The sequence below is a fragment of the Scyliorhinus torazame genome, chromosome 16 (assembly GCF_047496885.1).
Source record: "Scyliorhinus torazame isolate Kashiwa2021f chromosome 16, sScyTor2.1, whole genome shotgun sequence".
Classification (NCBI taxonomy): domain Eukaryota; kingdom Metazoa; phylum Chordata; class Chondrichthyes; order Carcharhiniformes; family Scyliorhinidae; genus Scyliorhinus; species Scyliorhinus torazame.
In genome coordinates this window covers 190,379,686-190,399,663 of record NC_092722.1, presented here as the reverse complement: position 1 = coordinate 190,399,663, position 19,978 = coordinate 190,379,686, and the positions used below count along the sequence as shown (strand labels likewise).

Genomic DNA, 19,978 nt, shown 5'->3' with positions numbered 1-19,978 from the left:
TTAGCAAATATTCATATGAAGAAAAACTTGCATTTTTAACCCTCCATTCACAATATGAGGATGGTCCAAGCGCTTTACAGCCAATGAAGTAGTTTTGAAGTGCAGTCACTGTTGTAATTTAGGAAGTAGGGAAACCAATTCACACACAGCAAGCTCTCACAAACAGCAAATGTGATGATGACCAGGTGATTTGTTTGTTTGTGTGGCAGTTAGAAGGAAATGCATTGGCCAAGATAGTGGGGAGGATTCCCTGGATTTCCTCTGATAGTGTCATGGGATCTCTTGCATTCATTCAATAGGTCAGAGAGGCCTCGGTTCAACTGAATGACAGTATCACCATCAGTACTGCATTGGAGCATTAACCTAGATTATGTGGTCAAGTCTCTGCAGTGTGGTGCCACACGGCTTATAAACCAGTAATTATATAAAATGAAACAAGATGAAGCTGTAAATAAATCTTGGGTGATTGCGCAAGTAGTATTTAAGATTCTAGATTATTTTACCAAAGTGCAACTCTCCCTTCAGAGATAAGTATATCACAGTGCAATGCTGTGCTTCTCTCCACCCTAGTATTGCCCCAAGAAAGCAGCTGTTCTGCAGTGTCCTCCCCAATCTGATTTGAGATCAAGTGCTGGGCTCTGCTACCCAATAGACAGCGCTGATTGAGGGCAGCTCCCCACGGTCAGTACACAGTACTTGGAACGCAACTGATGGAGAGGGAACAGAGCATCGGCTAACTGCTGTACTCACTGAAGTAAATGCACCTTTATTTGGACTTTCACAAGAAATGGGAATGTCTTTGCTGATGAGGAAAAACAACAAGTTCATCCAAATCAGCCCGAACGCATAAACAAATCCTCCCTCAGGACAATAGCTGTGAAAAGTACTCATCAAATCTGTTGCTCCCCATGAAGAAATATCTGAATGCAGATGAACAGGAAGAGGTATCATTCGTTAGAACATAGAAAATACAGCACAGAACAGGCCCTTCGGCCCACGATATTGTGCCGAACCTTTGTCCTAGATTAATCATAGATTATCATTGAATTTACAGTGCAGAAGGAGGCCATTCGGCCCATTGAGTCTGCACCGGCTCTTGGAAAGAGCACCCTACCCAAACTCAACACCTCTACCCAACACCAAGGGCAATTTTGGACATTAAGGGCAATTTATCATTGGCCAATTCACCTAAACTGCACATCTTTGGACTGTGGGAGGAAACCGGAGCACCCGGAGGAAACCCACGCAGACACGGGGAGGACATGCAGACTCCGCACAGACAGTGACCCAAGCCGGAATCGAACCTGGGACCCAGGAGCTGTGAAGCAATTGTGCTATCCACAATGCTACCGTGCTGCCCTTAAGAACAAATAAATCTACACTATATCATTTTACCGTAATCCATGTACCTATCCAATAGCTGCTTGAAGGTCCCTAATGTTTCCGACTCAACTACTTCCACGGCAGTGCATTCCATGCCCCCACTACTCTCTGGGTAAAGAACCTACCTCTGATATCCCTCCTATATCTTCCACCTTAAATTTATGTCCCCTTTTAATGGTTTGTTCCACCCGGGGAAAAAGTCTCTGACTGTCTACTCTATCTATTCCCCTGATCATCTTATAAACCTCTATCAAGTCGCCCCTCATCCTTCTCCGTTCTAATGAGAAAAGGCCTAGCACCCTCAACCTTTCCTCGTAAGACCTACTCTCCATTCCAGGCAACATCCTGGTAAATCTTCTTTGCACCTTTTCCAAAGCTTCCACATCCTTCCTAAAATGAGGCGACCAGAACTGTACACAGTACTCCAAATGTGGCCTTACCAAAGTTTTGTACAGCTGCATCATCACCTCACGGCTCTTAAATTCAATCCCTCTGTTAATGAACGCGAGCACACCATAGGCCTTCTTCACAGCTCTATCCACTTGAGTGGCAACTTTCAAAGATGTATGAACATAGAACCCAAGATCTCTCTGCTCCTCCACATTGCCAAGAACTCTACCGTTAACCCTGTATTCCGCATTCATATTTGTACTTCCAAAATGGACAACCTCACACTTTTCAGGGTTGAACACCATCTGCCACTTCTCAGCCCAGCTCTGCATCCTATCTATGTCCCTTTGCAGCCGACAACAGCCCTCCTTACTATCCACAACTCCACCAATCTTCGTATCGTCTGCAAATTTACTGACCCACCCTTCAACTCCCTCATCCAAGTCATTAATGAAAATCACAAACAGCAGAGGACCCAGAACTGATCCCTGCGGTACGCCACTGGTAACTGGGATCCAGGATGCACTATCCCATGCCTCCTTACTTTCTGCATAAGCCTACCATGGGGAACCTTATCAAATGCCTTACTAAAATCCATGTACACTACATCCACTGCTTTACCTTCATCCACATGCTTGGTCACCTCCTCAAAGAATTCAATAAGACTTGTAAGGCAAGACCTACCCCTCACAAATCCGTGCTGACTATCCCTAATCAAGCAGTGTCTTTCCAGATGCTCAGAAATCCTATCCTTCAGTACCCTTTCCATTACTTTGCCTACCACCGAAGTAAGACTAACTGGCCTGTAATTCCCAGGGTTATCCCTAGTCCCTTTTTTGAACAGGGGCACGACATTCGCCACTCTCCAATCCCCTGGTACCACCCCTGTTGACAGCGAGGACGAAAAGATCATTGCCAACGGCTCTGCAATTTCATCTCTTGCTTCCCATAGAATCCTTGGATATATCCAGTCAGGCCCGGGGGACTTGTCTATCCTCAAGTTTTTCAAAATGCCCAACACATCTTCCTTCCTAACAAGTATTTCCTCGAGCTTACCAATCTGTTTCACACTGTCCTCTCCAACAATATCGCCCCTCTCATTTGTAAATACAGAAGAAAAATACTCGTTCAAGACCTCTCCTATCTCTTCAGACTCAATACACAATTTCCCGCTACTGTCCTTGATCGGACCTACCCTCGCTCTAGTCATTCTCATATTTCTCACATATGTGTAAAAGGCCTTGGGGTTTTCCTTGATCCTACCCGCCAAAGATTGTTCATGCACTCTCTTAGCTCTCCTAATCCCTTTCTTCAGTTCCCTTCTGGCTATCTTGTATCCCTCCAATGCCCTGTCTGAACCTTGTTTCCTCAGCCTTACATAAGTCTCCTTTTTCCTCTTAACAAGACATTCAACCTCTCTTGTCAACCATGGTTCCCTCACGTTGAATGAAAAGCTTTTCAAAAACATGCTAATGAACATTGTAAACTTAGAAACAGACTGCGGTAAGAACGGAACTAAAATCTCATTTTAGATGCATGTCTAAGATCCCAGAGCACTATTCAAGAGCATGGATTTCTCTCACTGTGCGAGTCAACCAGCAATACTCACACGACTGATCTCAACTATGAAACTGCAGTAACTAACCTCAGTGTCAGAGTTAGGAATGGGTGGGGGGGAAGAGACATGGGCCTGAAGGGTAAGTTGATTTTGATCCAAATTTCCCCCCCAATTTATCCTTTTATGGGATATGGGTGTCACTGGCAAGGCCAGCATTTGTTGCCCATCCCTTGAATTGAGTGACTTGTTAGGCCATTTCAGTGGCAGTTGCGAGTCAACCACATTACTGTGGGTCTGGAATCATATGTAGGCCAGACCAGGTTAGGGCGGCAGATTTCCTTCCCTGATGGACATTAGTGGACCAATTAGTTTTTATTGCAACTGATAATTTCAGGGTTACCATGAAGGAGTCCAGCTTCCAATTCCAGATTTATTAATTGAATTCAAATTCCACCAACTGCATGATGGGATTTGAACCCATGTTCTCAAAGGGCATGGCGGCACATGGCGCAGTGGTTAGCACTGGGACTACGGCGCTGAGGACCCGAGTTCAAATCCCGGCCCTGGGTCACTGTCCATGTGAGTTTGCAGTCTCCCCATTTCTGTGTGGGCTTCGCCCCCACAACCCAAAGATGTGCAGGTTAGGTGGATTATAATTGGGTACTCCTGGGTCTCTGGACTACTATTCCAGTGACATCACCACTAACTTCACCATCTCCCCACAGGAACGTGTACATGTGTGGATATGTGTGAATGCAGTCAGCCGTCTGTTTGCACCGTGAGGTGCAAACCTAGAACTATTGCCTTAAAAGACAACACTTGCAGGAATAAAAGCAAAACATTTAAGGCACTGGAAACCTGAAGCAAAAACTGAAAGTGTTGGAAACACTCATTCGATCTGGCAGCATATGCGGAGAGAGAGAAACAGAGTAATGTTTCAAGTTGAACATGACTCTTCTTCAGAACTCTTTCAGCAATGTTGCCAAGAGGGAATCAACAAACAGAAGACAATGCTCACAAAATGCAAAATTCAACCCTGACTCTCAATCTTTATCGACCTGGAGATGCACTGAGGGGACAGGGGGGGGGAGATTGTTTTATTTGTAATCTAAATTTCTGCCGTACACATCAATAAATGTCAGCACACACCATTTTATCGGTGCTTCATGACATTCACAGTAAAAAGTTTGCCCCTTTTTATCCCTTAGAAGGATAAATTGGGGGCAAACTTGCATAGGTGCAGAATCGAGAATCGTAACCTGCAGTGAACTGCCCGCCTCTGCCCCAATGAACAAACTACTGGTGCCAGTAATGCAGGATTAAAGCACTATGAACTCCCAGCCGTCTGGAAAGTTAAGTAAATCAATAATTTTCAAATCGATATTGCATTACTGCTCTCTGGAACATGCCAGTAAAACATATTATGTATTTTGAATGAAACAACCCCAGCCTTCCTTTAGGTCTAATGAAATGAAATGATGTTTATGCTGGCTCCAGAAGCATCAGGTTTCAGTGATCAATTTCAAATGAATGATAATTTGACATGGTGACATCAATCTCACTTTCTACCCATTTTGTTTGGATGGGAGGAAAAGTGGAAAGATATAGAAATCAAGTACATCAATACACTGTCTGCACGTGATTTTGACAGGGAAATCACTGAACTTCTCCAACCTGTGTGTCAAATACATTCATAATATACACCTTAATAATCTAACCAAAGATTCTCTAGAAAAAGCTATTTTTTTTAACATTTGGCCCAGGAAACATTTTCATTAAAATCCAGCGCGCGCTGGCAGAAGCATTTCAGTAAACTGGAGCTGGTCAATTTGGCTCAGAAAAAAGCAGCAACATTACACTGAATGGAATAAAAGAATGCTTTAGAATCATAATTCAACAGGAATTAAAAGTGGCACCTCAGGTTGATGCTGCTATGAAAGAAAGCTCATGGAATGTATGAAATTCTATTGTCACAAGGAAGATATATTGAAGCTGTAAGTAATGATTCTATACGGAACTGTAACCTTTGTGAGACCTCACCCACAGTATTATATACTGTGGAGTATTGGGTTCCACATTATAAGAAGGATATTGATGCTTCAGAGATTTGAGAAGATGTTACCACATGTGAGAAAACAAATGTGAAGATTCGAAAATTGGATCAACTTTGGTTAGATTGAAAATTACAGAGCAACGTAACAGATGTATTTAAGGTTATGAAAGACATAAGAATTTTCCAGTAGTTGAGGAGGCTAGAATAAGAAGCCACGGTTACAAAATTAGATGCAAGCGTATGAAAGTTTTTATCTCCTTGCCCAAGGAAAGATACAGTGCACAGTGGTTGGCACTGCTGCCTCACAGCTCCGGGGACCTGAGTTCAATTCCAGTCTCGGGTGACTGTGCGGAGTCTGCACGTTCTCCCCGTGTCTGTGTGGGTTTTCTCTGGGTGCTCCGGTTTCCAAGATGTGCAGGTTTGGAGCATCGGTCATGTTAATTTACCCGTGTGTCCAATAGGGTAGATGGGATTACTGGGTTACGGGGATAGGGTAGAGGCGTGGGCTTAAGCTTTCCAAGGGCCGGCGCAGACTTGGTGGGCCGAATGGCCTCCTTCTGCACTGAAAATTCTATGATATATTTCCTTTGGAGGGAATGAAACAACAGTTTCTAGACTGATTTCTGAAATTAGGGGAATTTTCTATTAAGAGAAACTGGGCTGACTAGGCCAATATCAGGCGGCACGGTAGCAGTGTATAGAACTGTTGCTTCACAGCGCCAGGGACCTGGATTCAATTCCCGGCCTGGGTCACTGTCTGTGCGGAGTCTGCAAGTTCTCCCCATGTCTGCGTGTTCTGGTTTCCTCCCACAAGTCCCGAAAGACGAGCTTATTAGGCGAATTGGGCATTCTGAATTCTCCCTCAATATACTCGAGCATGCACCATAGTGTAGCGGCTAGGGGATTTTCACAGTAACTTCATTGCAGTGTTAATGTAAGCCTACTTGTGACAATAATAGATTATTCTCTGGAATGTAGCACACTGAGATGATTCCTTTGAAACAAAATTATTGAGTATGACAGGGTAGATTCTGGGAGAATGTTTCCCCTGGCTGGGGTGTCTGGAATTAGGGAGCACAGTCTCAGGATAAGGATCGGCAATTTACGGCTGAGGAGGAATGTTTCACTCAGAAGTTGGTGAATCTTTGGAATAATCTGACCCAGAGGGCTGTGGGGATGCAGTCACTGAATATGTGCATAATAGGGAAATTAATATTTTTAGATATTAAAGATATCTAGGAATATGGGATAGTGTATGAAAATTGCATTGAGGTAGAAGATCAGTCATGATCTAGTTGAATAGCAGAGCAGGTTCAAGGGGTTGAATGGCCCTACTGCTGCTTCTATTTCTTGTGCTCCTCTGTATTAGGGGTCATAGTCTCAGAATAAAGGGTAAACTATTTAGGTCAGCGATGAGGAGAAATGTATTCATTCAGAGGTTGTGAATCTTTTGAATTCTCCATACAGAGATCTTGGATGCTGTGTCTTTGAACACATTTGAACGACAATAATCTCTCTCTCAATGTCAACAAAACGAAGGAGATTGTCATTGACTACAGGAAGCGTAGTAGAGAACAGGCCCCTGTCTACATCAATGGGAACGAAGTAGGAAGGGTCGGGAGCTTCAAGTTTGTACGGTGTCCAGATCACCAACAACCTGTCCTGGTCCCCCCCATAGTTAAGAAAGCCCGCCAACGACTCTACTTTCTCAGAAGACGAAGGAAATTTGGCACGACACCTACGACTCTCATCAACTTTTACAGATGCACCATAGAAAGCATTATTTCTGGTTGTATCACAGCTTGGCATGGATCCTGCTCTGCCCAAGACCGCAGGAAATTACAAAAGGTCATGAATGTAGCCCAATCCATCACGCAAACCAGCCTCCCATCCATTGATTCTATCTATAATTCCCACTGCCTCAGAAAGGCAGCCAGCATAATTAAGGACCCCACGCACTCCAGAAATACTCTCGTCCACCTTCTTTAGTCAAGAAAAAGATACAAAAGTTTGAGGTCAGGTACCAACCGACTCAAGAATAGCTTCTTCCCTACTGCCATCAGACTTTTGTTTTTAAATTTAGCATACCCAATTCATTTTTTCCAACAGCACGATTTAGATTGTTTGGAGACTTGGGCGGAGAGATGGTAGATGGAGTTTAATCCGGACAAATGTGAGGGAATGCATTTTGGAAGGTCTAATGCAGGTCGGGAATATACAGTGAAAGGTAGAACCCTCAAGAGTATTGAAAGTCAGAGAGATCTAGGTGTACAGGTCCACAGGTCACTGAAAGGGGCAACACAGGTGGAGAAGGTAGTCAAGAAGGCATATGGCATGCTTGCCTTCATTGGCCGGGGCATTGAGTATAAGAATTGGCAAGTCATGTTGCAGCTGTATAGAACCTTAGTTACGCCACACTTGGAGTATAGTGTTCAATTCTGGTCGCCACACTACCAGAAGGATGTGGAGGCTTTAGAGAGGGTGCAGAAGAGACTTACCAGAATATTGCCCGGTCTGGAGGGCATTAGCTATGAGGAGCGGTTGAATAAACTCGGTTTGTTCTCACTGGAACGACGGAGGTTGAGGGGCGACTTGATAGAGGTCTACAAAATTATGAGGGGCATAGACAAAGTGGATAGTCAAGAGGCCTTTCCCCAGGGTAGAGGGGTCAATTACTAGGAGGCATAGGTTTAAGGTGAGAGGGGCAAGGTTTAGAGTAGATGTACGAGGCAAGTTTTGTACATAGAGGGTAGTGGGTGCCTGGAACTCGCTGCCGGAGGTGGTGGAAGCAGGGACGATGGTGACATTTAAGGGGCATCTTGACAAATACATGAATAGGATGGGAATAGAAGGATACGGAAGCAGAAAGTGTAGAAGATTGTAGTTCAGTCGGGTAGCATGGTTGGCACGGGCTTGGAGGGCCGAAGGGCCTGTTCCTGTGCTGTACATTTCTTTGTTCGTTCTTTGTTATTAAGGGCAATTTAGCATGGCTACACCACCTACCCTGCACATCTTTGTGTTGTGGGGGCGAAACCCATGCAAACAGGTGGAGAATGTGCAAACTCCACACGGACAGTGACCCAGAGCCTGGATTGAACCTGGGATCTCGGCGCTGTGAATCAGCAGTGCTATCCACTGCGCCACCATGCTGCCCTCAGACTTTTGAATGGACCTACCTCGTATTAAGTTGATCTTTTCTCTACACCCTAGATATGACTAGAACATTAAATTCTGCAGTTTCTCCTTATTTCCCTATGTACGGTATGCGTTGCCTGTACAGCATGCAAGAAACAATACTTTTCACTGTATATTAATACATGTGACAATAATAAATCAAATCAAATTCAAGACAGTTTGTAAAATCTTTGGATATTTAGGAAACCAAGAAAAATAGGATCGCACAGGACAACAGAACTTGAGTTGAAGGTCAGCCATGATCTTACTGAATGGTGGTACAGGCTCGAAGGCATTTATGACCTGCATCTGCTCAATTTACTAGTGTTCCGACATGCAAAATGTACCTACAATTGGCGTCACCCAAATTTCCATCATGCATAAAGCTGAAATCCATTTGCATCAAAATTGGCTCAGTAGTATCAATCTCCCAGAGTCAGAAGATCATGGGTTCAAGTTCAACTCCAGAGATCTGGGGACAGGAAACACTACACTATCAGAGGTGCCGTCTTTCACACAAAACTTTAAACTGAGAAGCTGGTTGCTGTCTCAGATTGATGCAAATGATTCCATGTGCCATTTGAAAAGCAGGGGAGTTCTCCCTGGTGACCTGTCCAATAAAATATTGTATGTGCCAACCAACATCACAAAAATAAATTGTCCATTTAATTAATTCTGGTTTGTGGGATCTTGCTATTGGGCTGTTGTGTTTCCTTCCTGAAAACAGTGGCAAAACTTGGCTGTAAAGTGCTTTGAACAGCCTGTGAATGGGAAAGGCAGTATAAAAATACCAGTTCAGGTTGTTCCAGGATACAAAGTCAGGTGGAATTTTAAGCTGTTAGGTGGATGTTCAAGAATATACAGATTTACTGAGTGGGTAATATAATGATAGAGGGCCTATATGTGAGAAAGTGTGAAGTTATCTACTTTGGAAGCAAAAATAGGAAAAGATATTTTAAAATCTTGGACGGCACGGTGACACAGTGGTTAGCTATCTCACAGCTCTAGGGGCCCAGGTTCAATTCCGGCCAGGGTGACTGTCTATGTGGAGTTTGCACTTCCTCCCCATGTCTGCGTGGGTTTCCTCTGGGTGCTCTGGTTTCCTTCCACAGTCCAAAGATGTACAGGTTAGGTGGAATGGCCATGCTAAATTGCCCCTTAGTGTCCAAAAGATTAGGTGGACTTCCTGGGACAGGGTGGGTGCATGGGCTTAAATGGGTGCTCATTCCAAGGGCAGACTTGATGAGCTAAATGGCCTCCTTCTGCACTGTAAATTCTAAAATTCTGCGAGAAATGCGAGACTGGAAAACGTTAGCATTACGAGCAACCTGGATGTCCTTGGTACAAAAATTGACAGCACGGTATCACAAGTGGCGAGCACTGTGGCTTCACAGCACCAGGGTCCCAGGTTCGATTCCCCACTGGGTCACTGTCTGTGCAGAATCTGCACATTCTCCCCGTGTCTGTGTGGGTTTCCTCCGGGTGCTCCGGTTTCCTCCCACAGTCCAAAGATGTGCGAGTTAGGTGGATTGGCCATGCTAAATTGCCCTTAGTGTCCAAAAAGGTTAGGAGGGGTTATTGGGTTATGGGGAAAGGGTGGAAGTGAGGGCTTAAGTGGGTCGGTGCAGACTTGGTGGACTGAATGGCCTCCTTCTGCACTTTGGGCAGCACGGTACCATTGTGGATAGCACAATTGCTTCACAGCTCCACGGTCCCATGTTCGATTCCGGCTTGGGTCACTGTCTGTGCGGAGTCTGCACATCCTCCCCGTCTGTGCGTGGGTTTCCTCCGGGTGCTCTGGTTTCCTCCCACAGTCCAAAGATATGCAGGTTAGGTGTATTGGCCATGATAAATTGCCCTTAGTGTCGGGTGGGGTTACGGGGATAGGGTGGAGGTGTTGACCTTGGGTAGGGTGCTCTTTCCAAAAGCTAGTGCAGACTCGATGGGCCAAATGGCCTCCTTCTGCACTGTAAATTCTATGTTCTATTAAGTGACATGGAGATCAAGTGGGAAGGCGAAGTTGAAATAGTTTAGTCATGATCGTACTGAACGTCAAAAGTCTCCAAAGATCAATTGGTCTCCACTTACTCTTCTGTTCCTATAACATCACTTGCATTTATAGGGCACCTTCTGTAATCTTCCCACATACTGCCAGCCGTGTGCAAGGGTCCAAACGTTAACATCCTGATTAAGAATTACCCAGCAAGGAGACATTTCAAAAGAAAAGGTGCGCCCTTTACATTCAACTGTGAGAGCGGAGGATAAACCCAAGCGCAAACAAGTTGTTTGCTTACCAGGTTGGACACTCATTGCTGTAAGGATTTTGCAATTCGTACGGGGAGCATGGCTACCATTCTTTACCGAGCCAGAATGCGGTAAGGCTGGGGTGGAGACTGAGGCATCCTCGGCCCACAGCACAGGCCGAGCCCCGAGTGCCAGCGACCGTTACCAGGGTGACGGGGGCTAGGCGGCGCCTCCTCCTCAGCCCAGAGCCTCACCGGCTCCACGCCTCTCCTTCCCTCCCTGTCTGCCTGCACCCCGGCTCCTACCTGTGGCCAGGTCTTTGGCCGCGCCGTCCTGCTGCCCGCTCACAAACTCCTCCACCAGACCGGCCACCCTCATGTCGGCCGCCATTTTGCCTCCCGTCCTCCTCCCGCCGCGCAGGCGCGGCCCACGAGACGCAGGATCCTCTCGATCACGTGATCAGCCATAGACCGCTTTTGGGGTGGGGGGGGGGGGGATGGGGAGAGAGATACCCACAACCCTCAGCGCCGCGAATCGGATTTCCTGTCCCGGCCGGAGACCGAAACAGCAACCTTTAAATAAATAAACCCGATCAGTAATTCCTAAGCGGCTTCCTATTCCCGTGTCAAAAGGCTGGATATTTCTGGTACTACAAAAAGCGAATTTCTTGCCGCCCTCTTCGGGGGAGGGGGAAGGTACGATCACCTTAGCAACGGAAGCGTTCGGTTGCTAAGGGAGGGCGCGGCGGGGCGGCCCGGTCGTCAGGTGCGGTGACGTGATGGCGTTACCCGGCGTGCAGCGGGCGGGGTAGGGAGCCGGCGCAGGCGCGCTGGGGGCGGGCAGAGCGACGTCGCTCAGGTGTCCAGGTGGGGAGGCAGGTTGACGAGCTGGGCTGGGCTGGGGCACGGTCTCCCCAAAGACATGGCGTGAAAGCCGGGCAGTGGGAGGAAGACACAAATACAAAAGCAGCCGCAACTTTCTCTTGATGAGAGCGTAGTTAGTGAGCGGACGGGATGGAGAGCTCGGCCAAGCGGTGGGTGCAGTGGTGAAGGGAGGGAGTGAGGGCCGGGTGGTTGCCCCTGGTTACGGTAGCTACCTGGGGCGGGCAGGGGGAGATCTGGGTGCTGCTTCCCCGCACTGCGTCGCAGCTTTTGGGAGGGGGGGTGTGTGCAGCTTGGCTCCAAACTTTGCAGACCAGCACTGTTGTTGTTTGGGGCAGGCTGGTTTTTTTTTTTTGGGGGGGGGGGGACTTTATTCAAACCAAACCCAGTGGATGAGGGGCTCCGGGGGGCTTGCAGCCAGCTTCTTCCAGACTTCAGGTGTGTTTGCTGCAAGTGGGTGAGGAGGACCCACCTGGACCGAGGAGGGCACCATTGATGGGAGGCTGCGTGGGGACCCAACGCCGGCGGCAGCAGCAGCAGCACCATCGCTCAGGGAGACGGACTGGCAATGGCAGGAAAACAGGTAAGGAAGGCGGTGGGCGATCGCAAAATGATTCCAGTTTATCCTTGCTGGGCCGTCCCATCAGGTTAATGACATCGGATTTTCTTTCCACTCTTTTGGTCATCCTTTTCGTTCCGGCTGAGAAGCTTTTTTCCATCGTGCTCGTGTTTTAGATCTAATTGCCATCTACTGCACCCAAATGACATTTCATTTACTTAATTAAAAGCCGACTTAAAACTGTTACCTAGCTGCCTTTGGAAACTACTTGGTGTTCCTTCAATCCGTAATTAGGGTGAGGCTCGCTTTTTATTGAATTGAAAGCGAAATACTGTGGATGTTGGTACTCTGAAATACAAACAGAAAAGGCTGGAAAAGAACAAAGAAAATTACAGCACAGGAACAGGCCCTTTAGCCCTCCAAGCCTGCACCAACCATGCTGCCCATCTGAACTAAAAAACCCGATCCTGCCAGGGACTATATCCCTCTAGTCCCATCCTATTCATGTATTTGTCAAGACGCCCCTTAAAATTCACAATCGAGGGGCAGCACGGAGGCGCAGTGGGTTAGCATTGTGGCTTCACGGCGCTGAGGTCCCAGGTTTGATCTTGGCTCTGGGTCACTGTCTGTGTGGAGTTTGCACATTCTCCTCGTGTTTGCGTGGGTTTCGCCCCCACAAGCCAAAAATGTGCAAGTTAGGTGGATTGGCCATGCTAAGTTGCCCCTTAATTGGAAAAAAAAAAAGAATTGGGTACTCTAAATTTATTTTTAAAAAGTCACAATCGTATCTGCTTCCACTAGCTCCCCCAGCAGCGGGTTCAAGGCTCCCGCCATCCTCTGTGTAAAAAAAGCCTGACTCGTACATCTCCTTTAAACCTTGCACCATAAGCCTCTGCCCCCTAGTAATTGACTCTTCCATCCTGGGGAAAAAGCTTCTGTCCATGCTCAGGTCTGGTTGCATCAGTGGAGAGAAAAATAATTAAAGTTTTGAGCCTGTATGACTCTTCAGAGAATGTTAGATTATCCCTGTGTCTGCAATGATATCCTGACATTCACGTGTTGTCATTTTTGTGAGGGGTTGAGATTCTATCATAACCATACAGTTTAGTCAGCCAGTTTAAGTAAGATAGATGAATTAAATTACTTCTCTTGAGTTTTTTTCCCCTCTTTTGCATTCTTCTTTCCCACACAAGAAGCTTTATTTATTTCTGAAAGCAAATTACTGCGGATGCTGGAATCTGAAACAAAATCAGAAAATGCTGGACTATCTCAGCAGGTCTGACAGCATCTGTAGGGAGAGAACGGAGATAACGTTTTGACAGTTTTGTCTCCAAAGGTTTGTTTTTCTCTCACTCTCTCGGCCAGATTTGTTCCCAGGTGGGCAGAGAGAGACTGGTGCACAGGTTTGCAATAGCAGTACATCTGTTATCAGCCAGCTTTATCTCTGTGTGCACTCAATCTTTGTTACGCAGCTTGACCAAGTTCCAGCAAGGCTCAGCTCCCTAAAATAGTCACATTCAAATCAGAAGAGTCCTTGAAGTTTTAATTGTTTTTTGGTGGGTGATTGAAGATGTTTAATGCACTCACTGGTGAGGATTAAAATTTTTAGCCAGGAGATGAAATATGATATTCTGTTTGCATGGAGGTAAATTTAACACCAGTCTTGGTCACTAAAAACATATTACTTGACTCGTTTTGCTCAAATGAGAAGTTAATTTATGGCTTTATTAACCAGATTAATTAAATCTTTGTTTTGGTCAGCTGGGTGGCTGACATTTTTGTGAACTTACTGTTTGGGTCAGATTGTCGATGATTGGCATCAGTGAATGGACTTCCAGTATTAACACTTAAATCTGCTTCCACCCCAAAGGAGAACCTTACCAGGTCTCCCTAATGAGAAGAAATTCTTTAGCGTGTAAGAACGTGAAATTTTCTTCCCCAGTAGAGGCTGGGTCATTGAATTTATTCAAGGCAGAGTTAGACAGATTTTTGCTCAGCAAGGGTTTGGGCAGACATACAGGTAAGTGGCATTGGGACCACAGCCAGGTCGGCCATGATCTTATTGAATAGTGGAGCAGACTAGAAGAGCCAAATGCCTACTCCTGTTCCTATGTCCATTGTTCTATAGCTTTGAGTCTAGAATAAGATGATCAGATTTTATGCTGGGAATGTTAGGAGCTTATGATTCTCCAAACGATTCATAGGTAGTTTCCATTTGCCTGCAGTGGATCAAACTGTCCTCCTACAGGGATAGACCCCACTTATCTGAAGCAGCCACAGCTAAATTAATAGTCAACTAAAATGTTTCTACAAGACAGTTAATAAGAGCAGCAATATTCAGTTACAGAAAATTCAGAATGTTCCTTGACCCAGGTTCTTTTGCGTATAATTATTATCTGAAAAGAATAAAACTGCAGTGTTCTGGGGAAACAACAGGGGACTGGAACTAGGCAAGTTGCTCTTATGAAAAATGAAAAAAAAATGAAATGAAACTCACTTATTGTCACAAGTAGGCTTCAAATGAAGTTACCGTGAAAAGCCCCTAGTCACCACATTCCGGTGCCTGTTCGGGGAGGCTGGTATGGGAATTAAACCGCGCTGCTGGCCTGCCTTGGTCTGCTTTCAAAGCAAGCGATTTAGCCCTGTGTTAAAACTGCCTCTTTTATAAAGAGCCAGCATGGACAAAGCAAACTGAACGGCCTTCATCTGTACAATAACTGTTCTGATTTTATGAATTCCAGCATACATGACAGAATCTCAGAATCTTGCAGGACAGAAGGAGGCCATTCTGCCAGTTGATTCTGTGCCAGCTTTTTGTAAAAGCAGTTGAGATAGTCCCACTCTTTCTCCATATCATTGCATTATTTTACCCTTAAATCATTCCCTTTTGGAGGCTCACATTGAATGACTGTGTGCAGATTTTTTTGTAACTTAATGCTGAGTGTGGCTGAATATTTGCAGGTTGCTTATTGCGTCTTTTTGTAATTGGGTCAGGTACAGCTGTTTACATTTGTTTTTGAGAAATCTTCATTTCTAAAGTTTACCTTTTCCTCTCTTGCAAAAAATGCATCCTCCAAGCAATGTCCCTTTTTCCTATTAATCCTGTAACATTGGATAGAACTTTGAGCTTGGGAGACTGTAATTAAAATGGTTACAGCAAGGAAGAGGAACATGCAGCTTTCTATCCTGCATGACCTACAGAAGCAACTGTATTGGGAGCCGGTTTCTCAATCTAGTGGTTTGGTGTAAGACTGCCTTGGGTAATTTACTAACAAAATAAACCCAAGAGCTTTCCTGTGGTCTAACGGATCAACCCTGGTTGAACTATTAACTCTGACATTTTGCGCATCAGGGCACTGTTTAATAGTGAGAACCACATTGATGCCAAATGGTGTATGAGCTGAATTTCTGCGTGTTCTCTTGAGGATTATGACAAAATGTTGCAGATGTGTACTTTTGTGTGGTTTGAGACTGACCGGAGAAGTTTCTTCTGTATAGTGAACCATAGCGTATTTACAAACACGAATCATAATATTCCAAACATGTATACAATCTGGAAGCATTCAACCATATTTGTGCAGGTTTTTTTCACAGAATTTACAGTGCAGAAGGAGGCCATTCGGCCCATCGAGTCTGCACCGGCCCTTAGAAAGAGCACCCTACCCAAGGTCAACACCTCCACCCTATCCCCATAACCCAGTAACCCCACCCAACACTAAGGGCAACTTTGGACACTAAGGGCAATTTATCATGGCCAATCCACCTAACCTGCACATCTTTGGGCTGTGGGAGGAAACCGGAGCACCCGGAGGAAACCCACGCACGCACAGGGAGGATGTGCAGACTCCACACAGACAGTGACCCAAGCGGAAATCGAACCTGGGACCCTGGAGCTGTGAAGCAATTGTGCTATCCACAATGCTACCGTGCTGCCCGGTGTGGTCATGCATAGTATGTTACTGATGAATCTCATAAATTTTAGCTGAGCTACGATAATTGCACAGTTTAGTTCTGAGATAAATGCAAGAATTTGTTCTAAGTCAGGCTATATTTATATATGTAGGTGTGTGTATTCTTCAGCCCTTGGTAATAAACCAATTCAATAATGTTCTTTTTATTAAGTGTTGTGTTATGAATTCATCTGTGTGCATTGTTTTTGGACATCTTGTATGGTCATCTGTTTAGCAAGTGCAACAAAACCTGCAAATCCAAATTCATTTACACAAAAGACTTTCACTTCTCAGTTGCTTGATGGCCTGAAGTGCTGACCCAGACATGATTGACTGAATATCCTCCTTCTGTGCTGTAAATGTCTATGGATCTGTAATCCTACTGTCTGAAATGTCCTCCCTTCACTTCTCCACATTACTACTTTTCTTGCCTTTAAGCATTTTAAAGGTGCTTTGAAAACAATCTTTTCGTCTGTGATTTTCCATTATTCGTCTGCTGCTCAGGTTTTTTTCTCACGTACAGTGCCTTGAAACATTTTTTGTTTAATGTAAGTTCGTTTGCTGTCTATTTCTTGAAAGGAAAATCAATGATCAATCTGCCTTTGAACAGTTGTCTAAGGCTGTACATTCAAAACTAACTTATGTTGGTGCAGCTTTTGAAACATGTCATGTAGTTTGTTTCTGGATACCTTTGGGGAAGAGTAAATGGTGATGGTTTGGCCACTCATCCTTATGAATCATAAATGGGCAAGCAAAACTAGAGGAAGGAAATTGAGAAAGCTTTTTCATAAATGGGTCAGACAGCACTTTAGAACTTCTCTGTACCTAAAAAAATAAAAATAATCTCTCCACAAAGTGTTGGAAATCCAATTTGACCCCATAACCATTTAACCCAAATATTTTCACGCACTTGTGTAAAATGTTGGTGCCAAGTACGGGTGCTGGGATCACAGGGAACTCGAAAAGGAGAATATGTAAAGTCGTTCAATATTTTCCTGATCTACACAAGTAACAACAATGTAAAGTTATTTTATTAGAAGTTTTTGGTAGAAGCACGTTTGTCTTTGGGATGACCCAAAGCACTTGAGAGGGTGAACTAAAAGTATCAGATTTTATCTGCCTTCCAGTTATTGTCGGATCTCTGATCAACACTGTTAAGTTTGTGAAATTATGCAACAGGTGTTGTGCTTCTGACAAATATTTATCCATATTGTAAATGGCTGCTAGTAGCTTGCATGTTATCCTCAGAATATTGAAACTATTTTGATTCCATCTGGTATTTAAATGTACACAAAAATGGAAGTGTTCTACAGCAATGCCTCCACCTGTTGTGTGCTTCGCCTAACACTTGCTGGAGTACATGATAACCTGGCATTCCTTTGTACATTGTCCAAGCAGCCATCCTTCATGTGCAAGTCTTGACAGGGGTATGGAAGTGGTGGTGATTACTGTGAACTGTTAGATGTAAGAGTTCCAAGCAACTGTTGTAATACTGTTTTACCAGTGCATGAAATCTCCTCGTATTTTGCTCCTTCTTAATGTCCTGGAGGGGAAGGGGACCTGGTGGCTCGCATGCATTATCTAGGCTGCAAGTTCAGTAATGTGAATCCACTGGTGAAGCACACTTTCAACATTGAATTATCTAGTATATTGTAGATTCTGACTGTTCTCCCTTTTTGTTAAGTAATTAAAATTATGAAATGGCTGTCATAGAGAGAGGGCACTATTCTCTATCATTCCAATGGTAACCAATAATTATAGATTTGTAACCTAAAATAATAACTCTTAACTTGTGCAATTCTGTGTCTTTTTGTCCTCTTCATTGATGCAAAAGTCTGGTCAGTGGTTTCTAACTGAATTGTCCTGAAGTAGCCTGCTGATAGATTTTTTTTTCAGTTATTAATTCCATCACTGTAAGGAACATGGGAGCAGGAGTAGACCATTCAGCCCTTCGAGCCTACTCCACCATTCAATAATATCATGGCTGATCTGATTGTGATCTCAGGTTGTGGGGGTGAGAGCCACACACACAGGGAGAATGTGCAAACTGCACATGGATAGTAATCCGGGATCGAACCTGGGTCCTCGGCGTTGTGAGGTAGCAGTGCTAACCACTGTGCCACCGTGCTGCCCCTGTCTATCTACCGTTGCAGATTCTCTACTCCCTCTTCACAACTTAATTTCCAACTTCTCTTGGTGTCGTCAACAAATTCAACTACCATACATGTAGCCCCTTCACCCAAATCATTGATATAGATTGTAAATAATTGAGGCTTCAACACTGATCCCTAGTTACAATTTGTCAATCCGAAAAAGACTAATTTACCCTTACTCTCAATTTCCCGTTAGCCAACCTATCATTTATCCATGCTAAAATGTTGCCTCCTTGCACCATGCGCTCTTATCTTGTGTAGTAGTTTGTGTAACTCTGTTTTTTTGGGCAATATTTTTATTAGACTTTGGACATTTTATATATAAACAACAATCAAACAAGTATCAACAACCACAGCAAACAAATATATTTTAAAAAACACCAACAATTATAACCACCCCCTTTCCAATAGGACACCTGCATCCCCCCCCCCCAAACCCATAACAGCTAACAGTGATCAGATCTTTGAAATGTATTATGAATGGACATTATCTATGGTAGAACCCGTCGATTGCTCCCCTCACTGTGAACTTAACCTTCCCGACGTACAAAAACTCCATCAAATTACCCAGCCACGCAACGGCATCTAAAATTGTCGATATGGTATTAAAAAAAAAGGAAGAAATCCACCAGCTGGGGCAGGACCAGAACATGTGCTTATGGTTCACACAGGCCCTCTCGAGCACCGATCACACTTATCTTCAATCCCCTCTAAAAAATGATTCATCTGGCCTTGGTGAGATGTGCCCTGAACACCACCTTGAGTTGTTTCAAACTTAATTGTACACATGATGATGTAGCGTTTCACCCTATGGAGAGACTCACTCCACACCACCTTCTTCAAAATGGGACCCAACCCCTCCTCCCACCTAGCCTTCACCTTCTCCACCGAAACCTGCTCTTCCACATGATCCGTCCATAGATCCCAGACGTACTGCCCTCCTCCGACCCTGCACAGGAGAAAATCCTTTCCAGCATGGATGTTGGTGCCACTGGGAATGTTGAGAAATCTCACTGGGCCCAGTCGCCCATCTGAAAATACCTAAACATATCCACCCCCCCAAAGCCTGCTTTCTCCTTCAGCTCCTCCCAATCAGCAAACCACAACTTCAGTTTTTATGCAAAGATCGTATTTTCCCATCAGTCTTCCATTGTAAATAACATTTTTAGTGTGAAATTGACACCATTAATCCACCTGTTTTAGAGCTAAGTTGAGCTCTAATCTTGGCTCAATGGGCATACGCAAATCATCTTCCAAATTTAGGACGAATAATAAGGAAGTGACAAGTTGAAAAGCCTAAAGCAGTGAGTCAGTATAGCTTTACAGGTCAACATGATTGCTAAATTGAGTCATCATTGGAATTTGCTACCCCAGAGTGCGGTGGATGCTGGGACAGTGAGTAAATTTGAGGAGTTAGATTTTTCATTGATAATGGATTGAAGGGTTATGGAGGACTTGCAGAATGGTGGAGCTAAGGCCAGGATCAGCCATGATCGTGTCAAACGATGGAGCAAGCTCAAAGAGGCTAAATTGCCTAATTCTGCTCCTCGTTCATGTGTTCTAGGAAAGAACTACTCTGGCTGATTTCACCATTTAGCTCTTGGTCTGTAGAACTTTAGGTAACAGCACCCCA

The 19,978-nt window shown here is 44.7% G+C and overlaps 2 protein-coding genes across 2 annotated transcripts in view; one reads left to right on the top strand and one right to left on the bottom strand.

Annotated features, from left to right (window-relative positions):
- Positions 1-11,251, bottom strand: part of mms19 (MMS19 homolog, cytosolic iron-sulfur assembly component) — a 94,760-nt gene extending 83,509 nt beyond the window's left edge. The window contains exon 1 of the mRNA XM_072479657.1: positions 11,108-11,251. Within this exon, the coding sequence (XP_072335758.1) occupies positions 11,108-11,192 (85 nt within the window). The 5' untranslated portion in view covers positions 11,193-11,251. The remainder of the gene's footprint in view (positions 1-11,107) is intronic.
- A 773-nt stretch (positions 11,252-12,024) lies between these two features.
- ubtd1b (ubiquitin domain containing 1b) overlaps positions 12,025-19,978 on the top strand; it is a 126,748-nt gene continuing 118,794 nt past the window's right edge. The window contains exon 1 of the mRNA XM_072479656.1: positions 12,025-12,266. Within this exon, the coding sequence (XP_072335757.1) occupies positions 12,179-12,266 (88 nt within the window). The 5' untranslated portion in view covers positions 12,025-12,178. The remainder of the gene's footprint in view (positions 12,267-19,978) is intronic.